General features: G+C 51.8%; 1 protein-coding gene across 2 annotated transcripts; it reads left to right on the forward strand.

The window, feature by feature from the left end:
• Nucleotides 1-362: 362 nt before the first annotated feature.
• On the forward strand, nt 363-7,545 carry LOC133229767 (zinc finger protein 773-like). 2 transcript variants are annotated; one of them, XM_061386506.1, is made up of 5 exons: nt 363-452; nt 2,183-2,221; nt 3,971-4,097; nt 4,560-4,658; nt 5,945-7,545. In XM_061386506.1, the coding sequence occupies exons 1-5, from the start codon at nt 363-365 to the stop codon at nt 7,054-7,056; spliced, it is 1,467 nt and encodes a 488-aa protein (XP_061242490.1). In that variant the 3' UTR covers nt 7,057-7,545. The 2 variants fall into 2 exon arrangements, with proteins under 2 accessions (XP_061242490.1, XP_061242491.1); XM_061386507.1 differs by lacking the exon at nt 363-452 and adding an exon at nt 458-544.

The following is a 7,545-nucleotide window of genomic DNA, read 5'->3' on the forward strand; positions in this document are numbered from 1 at the left end:
GAGCAGACGGCTGCGCCCAGCCCCGCCCTATTACCGGTCCACTTCCTGCAGGTTTGGCGGCAAGTGAACTACATTACCCAGCAGGCGCTGCTTCCTGCGGGGATGGTGCTCAGACGACAGCGCAGATATTTCCCCATTGGAATCCGCGGGGCGGGACTTCCGCCTTCGAGTGGGGGCGGTCGTTTTCGGGGGTCTCTTGGGTCTGTGTGCTGGATGAGAGGCTCCGGGAAGCTGGTGTTGGACTGGGGTGACGGGAGCGGGAAGGCGCGAGAGGAGGCTAACGTTCTCTTCTCAGCACTAATGCGGGTCTGACGTTCAGCAGCGGCGCCCGGGAATCACCTGATTCCGATTCCGGGACAGGGATGCGTGGGGCCCGACCTGGTCCACAGCTCCTGGCCCTGCTCCGCCCACAGAGTCCGATGGCAGCGGCCGCTCTGAAAGTCCCGCCTGAGGTAAATGTTCGTCCTCCGGTCTCTCACCGCCGTCGCCCCGCTAGATGATAAAGGTCCCCTTGATCGTCCCCTGCTCAGGCCCCTGGGTCCAGGTCAGTAAGGAGATCGTGGGTGAGAGGCCGTATTTCTGTCAGCCAGTATGATGGGGCTTCGGAAAGGGTTACAGGCCTCGGGACCGGCACGATCAAAGCCTTGAACTGAACTGAGAGTCTCAAACTTGAGATTTGTCTGGAGTCTGCACGCAACCGCATGAGAGGATGAGTCACATGGGACAAGGCAGCCGCAGCAGCTGGGCCTTCACTGTGCGGCCGCCAGTGGCCAGGGAGGCTTGTGAAGAGGAGAGGCTCAATCTGTGTGTCAAAATTGTCCAAAGTCTTCGCAGGGAAAAAGAGACAGGGGTAGGGGTGATGAGAGTGTGAGCGGAGACTGGAAGACCTGTGACGAAGTAAATACCATGGAGCGCTGGTGGGCTCTGGACTGTAGTCGCTGGTGGCCAGACAGGGGAGAAATGATCAGGTCTCTCACAGGCTTTAAAAGCGGGACAGACAGGATTTCCTGCTGCACCGGCTGTGGCTGTGAAAATGTAGGGAAGGAAGGACGAACCTGTTTTTTGGTTTGCAGGGAGCAGGTTTCAGGGAAAAGATTGGGAGTTGGATTTTGGACGTGGTAACCCTGAGGTTTCCCAGAGTGGAGGTGTCGCATGGGCAACTTGCTCACCTGAGGGGTTCCGGAGTTCCAGGGAGGGATCTGGGCTGGAGATATCCAAGGGATGGTGGGGGGTGGCCTGGTCCGTGGCATGGACTGGGGCTTGTATTTAGAAGCAAGAGTGTTAAAGTTTTTATTTCAGATGAGCCTGGAGGGTGGGCCACCTCCAGAGGTGTGAATTCCTGTGCTCCAAAGTGTTTCTGGCTGGTGTGGAAGAATGGTTAGTGGACCCAGGTCTGGGCTGGAGACTGAGATGGTCAGCGGTGTAGATTTGCCACTCCAGGCTCAGCAGGCCCTCTTTTCCCCTCGTGGAGAAAAAGAACACTCAGGTAGGCTAATAGGGCGTCTCCTTTGATGCCTAAGTTCCCCCAGCTTTTAGGACAGAAGGCATGAGTCGCTGCTCCAGTGGCAGGGCCTCTAGCAGGCTTCCCTCCAGGAGGGTGTATACCAGGCAGCCAGTTGCCAATTGGACTAGTAGCTACTCAGTTTTCTCAAGCCTAATCCCCCAGTTTCTTATCTTGTGAGTTTATGAAATACTCATTTAACACTAACTGGTGAAAATACATCTATACATATGTACATATGTATGTATATACATACACACATAGGCAGTTAAGACAATGCAGCTTTAACAAGCTAACATATAATAATTAGTTGAAATATCAATATCCTGCTAAGCGTTTGATTAAATCAAACATCTTCAATATTGTATTTTCTTAGTTAAAAGGCATGTTTAAAAAGTACATTTTTAATACCAACCGGGAAATGCTGACAGAAGCATCACTTATGAGGACAGTGAGAGTCGATAGTTAGAACTTGATAGAAATGAGCAAACAATAGCCCTCTTGGGTGGACACCATTATTATCCACATTTGACAGATCACAGCACTTCACAGGGAGGTTGAGTATTTGTCCAAGATTACACAGCTGTTAAGAGGCATGCATCACCGAGGACTGAGGTACCTTGGTTGAGCCGTTGGGGCCCAATATTATTGCCTGCTTCTCATGGCCTGGCTTTTCCATAGGTTGCTGTGGCTGCGGAGTGGCTTCCAGACCATGAAGAGGTAAGTGATAGGTGTCCTAGATCCTTACCCTTTTCACCTCCCACTTGCCTGGGCTCCAGGATCGTAGCATCCTGGGACTCGTTTTACCTGCTATGCTCCTCACCCTGCCATCTAAGATCCCTGGAAGGTGGTCATCCAAGATCAGGTCCCTGAGTGCAGACCAGGAATCATATGGTTTGGTTCCCATTTCTGGCAGCCAGTGGCATGAAGCCTAGAAGAGAGTCCATTCACAGTGATTGTTGGAACATATTAGAGATGACGTTGAGCTGGGAATGCATAGCAAACTTAGGTCCCCCTCATTTGTGGTGGAAACAGCAAGAAGCAGAAGTTAGACCTGGAATGGTGGTCTGCAGAGGTGTGCCTCAATTCAGAGGGTGGTGGGAGCCACAGGAGGTTTAGAGCAGAAAAAGGAACTGATCTGAGCCAGGCTTAATAAGCAGTCAGTCGAGTGTAGGGAGCCCAGGGAGGAGGCTACTACAATAGCCCAGGTGAGTGTGGTGGTAGATGGGCCAGAGTAGTGGCAGTGGAGGTGGGCAACGTGTTGGGAGTGTGTGTTTGTTCTTCCGTGTAGGTCTGAGCAGGCTATCTGATGTGGAAGGTTGGGAGAGAAAAGAGGAAGAGTCAGGTGATTCTGAGATGTTTGACCTCAGTAGCTAGAAGGAGGGAAGTGCCACCACGTCCAAGTTGGTGGCAAGAGTTAGATTCTGGCTGTTGAACCCAGAAATCCTCGAGCAGATTCCTCCCCTGGGCACCTGGACACACAGCCTGGAGTTCAGGTGAAGGGTTCAGATTGGATTCACCCAGTGTGGATGGTGTGTGGGCCAGGATGGAGCTGTGATCAGATTTGGCAGGGGGCACTTTCACGTCCTGTGGCAGTGCATTAGGTAACAAGGGAGAGGAGTGTGGGGCTGAGGACTGGGTCTCTTGCTGGATGGGGTGCTGGGTTTCATAGAAACACATGAGGGGAGTGTAATGGTCATGGTGGGGAGGCGTTGGAGGGGTGAGGAGGGTCTGGCTGGAGGCCGGATTTCCATGGGGAGTGGACCTGAGATGTAGGTGGAGACCAGGCAGGGAGATGAGAGCAAAGCTGGTGCTACTGCTGATTCATCCAGCTGTGGGTTCCCCGGGCTCTTGTTCTTATGGCTGTGAGGACCTGGAGGTCAGCACAAAGGCACACGGGGTCCCCTGGGACTGTTGGTGGGCATGATGTGTGACAAGTGGACCTGGGCTTTGAACAAGTGTCAGAGGTGCTGAGACTGGTCAGGGGACTGCTTTGTAACAGAGTGGAAGAGGGCTGAGTGTACCTGAGATCTACTCCAGGTTTCAAGGTGCTGAGGATGAAACCAGGGTAAGGGCCAAGTAGGGTCAGGGCCATGAGGGACGTGCGGTGTGAAGAACAATACGCATGTTGGGAGAGAGTGCCAGCTGATGGCCCCAGGCCCTTGTACTGGGGTGAAAGGAGAAGGGGACTCAATTTTGGGTGTTCTTGGGAACCCCAGTCTGAAGGATCCTGGGTGAATTGTCTTGCAGAAGGGTGAGGCTCTGTAGGTCAGCACCAGAGCTCAGGCGACACCTGTCCCCCACCTGCTGTTGCTGAGAGCAGAACATGGTGATTGCTGGCGTGGCCAGGAGGGCAGGCATCAGCAGCACCAGGGCCTGGTATTTCCACTGAGGTGGGGAGCGCGGGAGGAGGGTTAGAGTCCCAGGAAAGAAGGCTGCATGTAAACGGAACCATCCCCATCATGGCAGGGCCAAGTGACCTTTGAGGACGTGGCTGTCTACTTCTCCTGGGAGGAGTGGGGGCTCCTTGATGAGGCCCAGAGGCTCCTGTACTGTGGGGTGATGCTGGAGACCTTCTCACTGATGGCGTCTCTCGGTAAGGTCCTTGCCCCCTACAGCTCCTCCCCTCTCCAAGGGCAGGTCCATCCCTCCCAAAGCTGGTCTGTGGGTACTGCATCCTTTCTTGTGTCCTAGAGTAGGTATAACAGCCAAGCCCGGGTGCACCCACTTCTGTCCCCAAGCTGCTCCATGGTTGTGCAGGAATGGGTTTGGGGATCCCAAGTGTTGCGATCAGATGGGTCCTATGCTACTGGCCTCTCCCTGACCTGGTGATGCCAAAGAGATCCACGGCAGTCCAACACCCAACTTGGGCCCTCCTCTTTTGGCTGATGTGGGATCTGCCTGTGTGAGGAACTGAGGCGCTGACCTGGCCACTGCTTGACCGGGATGTTTCTGCAGCATCTTTTCCCCACCTTCTTGTTGGTTACACTCAGCCTTAGTTCCTGTGGGCTGCTGAGGAGTGGGTCACTTTGACCCTCCTGCCTTGTTCCTTCTGTAGGACTCACACCGTCCAGGACCCATGCCATGACTCAGCTGGAGCAGCGGGGGGAGCCCTGCGTGCCTACTGGGGGAGTCTCAACCACAGCCACACCAGCAGGTACTTGGAGGGAGGTGGCGGAGCGTGGGGGTGAACCCAGGGATGAGTTCGCACCAGGAGTCTCCCCAGGAGGCCCTGATGTTTTGGTGTCAGACAAGGGGCTAAGGCTGATTTCCATCTTTTTTCCCTCAGCTGACCACTTCTCAGCTGCCAGGGCTGTCACCTACCCTCTCTTCCACTCTGCAGTGCTCGCTGACATTGGCCTCATTTTCTACTGTTTTATGACATGGCCAGTCAGCTGTGGCCATGAGAGGAAACACAGGAGAGCCTAAGGAAAAAAAACAAAGTTGATTGTGCTCACAGGTCTGAAGAGGTAGTCCCTACCTGCCGAGGGGGGAGGCGGGAGTCACACTGGAGAGAGTGGGCTCCAACAAGCAGGGGGAAGCAGAGGGTGAGGACCTGTCAGCAGGTGCCTTTGTTGGTGGGGAGTGTTGGGGATTTTCTCCCCGGGACTTGGAAGCGACGAACCTGAAAGGACAGTCGGACAGTCTCTTGCAAGGCCTGACAAGTTTATTTCTGCAGTCAAGCCTTTTTATAGAAGTAGGAACAAAGAGCTTAGAGTATACAGCCAGCAGAGCGCGTACAGGGTTAACACCTAATCAGTAAAAATATTTCAAGGACAGCGTGCTATAAGTGACGCATGAGCTTATCCCATAACCCGTTTTCTCAAGCAACATCCTTAATGTTTATTATTAAATATTGGCGCCGGGCATAACCAAAGGCAGGAGATGTTTTTCTGCCCGGGCACATCAAGCCGGGGTATTTCTGGCCCTTCGCCATTTTCCCAAGGACTTCCTCCAATCGGCTATTTTGTACCGGGCTTCCCAACAGGGAGAGTACTGGAAAAGGCACGATGGGATTTTATGGGTGCGTTTGGACATAACTAGGTCACACTCAGGGGAGGACAAGAAGGGCTGCTTGTGCGGGGGACCAGCCTCCTTACACCAGTGCGCCTGGGCAGGGAGCTCCAGCCCGTGTGTTGGGATGCTGACACAGCTGGAAATAGGGCGCGTCACAGGTCACAGTACAGTTGATGCTGTGGTATCTCAACAGCCTTAGCAATGCTCACTGTAATGGGTGACACTTGCCGCCTAAGCTGTGGCGATGCTAAAGGTCACTGGAAGATTTGGGTTTTGCCGCTGAAGGCAAGTTGCGACAAAGGCGACACCTGAGAAGGGCCCCAGCAACCCCTTACTGCCCGTGTCAGACGTGCGCGAGGGTGCTGCCCTGTCCCGCCAAAGTCCACACACTCCACAGACACTTCATCGGCGTTTCTGCACCTGCAGGTTGTTGGTGCGGAGCAGAGGCTGACGAGGCCCCTTCCGAGCAGAGTGGTTGTGTAGAAGCCGACAGAGCAAACCTTCACCAGCACCAGGACCCGAACTCTGGAGAGAAACCTTCAACCAGAGAAGAGCATGAGGGGAACGGGAAGGTCTCCCCAGGAAGCTCTGGTCTTCCCAAGCCTCAGGCGGCTCCTAGAGGAGGGGAGCCATATAGGAGCACCAAAAGTGGGGAGGGCGTTCCCCCTGGGAAAAGGCATTACAGGTGTAGTGAGTGTGGGAAAGCCTTTGGTCAGAAATACTTACTTGTTCAGCACCAGAGACTACACACGGGAGAAAAGCCTTATGAATGCAGTGAATGTGGGAAATTATTCAGCCATAAATCCAACCTTTTTATACACCAAATAGTTCACACTGGTGAAAGGCCTTACGGGTGTAGTGAATGTGGAAAATCCTTTAGCCGCAATGCTGACCTCATTCAACACCGGAGAGTCCACACTGGAGAAAAGCCTTTTAAATGCAGTGAATGTGGAAAAGCCTTCAGGCACAATTCCACACTTGTTCAGCATCACAGAATCCACACTGGAGTAAGGCCTTATGAGTGCAGCGAATGTGGGAAGTTCTTTAGCTTTAACTCAAGCCTCATGAAGCATCAGAGAGTTCACACTGGAGAAAGACCTTATAAGTGCAGCGAATGTGGGAAATTCTATAGCCACAAGTCAAGCCTTATTAATCACTGGAGAGTTCACACTGGAGAAAGGCCTTATGAATGCAGCGAATGTGGGAAATTTTTTAGCCAAAGCTCCAGCCTTGTGCAACACCGAAAAGTTCACACTGGAGAAAAGCCTTTTAAGTGCAATGAATGTGGAAGATTCTTTAGTGAGAATTCTAGCCTTGTTAAACACCAGAGAGTTCACACTGGAGCAAGACCTTATGGGTGCAGGGAGTGTGGGAAATTTTTCCGCCACAGCTCCAGCCTTGTTAAGCATCGGAGGATTCACACTGGAGAAATGCCTTATGAGTGCAGCAGTTGTGGGAAATCATTTAGCCAGCGTTTCAACCTTATACAGCACCAGAAAGTTCACAGTGGAGAAAAGTCTTGCAAGGTTCAACTGTGACTGACCCTTGCTTTTCTACCTGAGTATTAGATTTTCTTAAATAAATGTTTCTTCATTTGCTGTATATCCTTCAGATCATTTCCAGAGGCTTTAAATGATGTTTTTATAATTTTCACCCATTTCCCTGGGAAGCAGGCCTGCAAAGCTCCTCACACTGTCATGCTGGAAGCTGATGCAAATATTTAACTTTTTAGGAATTTGCCACCTTGTATTCTAAATAGTTATGCCATTTCACATTTCCTGGAGTGTGTTTTCCAGTTTCTTCGTATCTTTGCTGAGTTTCGTATGTAAAATATTGGCCATATATTTTTAGCCGTTCTAAGGAATGTCTAGTAGTATTTCATTGTGATTTAAATTTGCACTTCCCTGATGACTTGGTGTTCAGTATTTCTCCCTGTGTATTTGCCATCATATGTTTTCTTTAGTGAATTATCTGATCAAAGTTTTTTGCCTACTATTAAAAGAACTGTCTTGCAATTTCTTAATATA

Source organism: Bos javanicus, chromosome 18, assembly GCF_032452875.1.
Source record: "Bos javanicus breed banteng chromosome 18, ARS-OSU_banteng_1.0, whole genome shotgun sequence".
NCBI classification, from domain to species: Eukaryota; Metazoa; Chordata; class Mammalia; order Artiodactyla; family Bovidae; genus Bos; species Bos javanicus.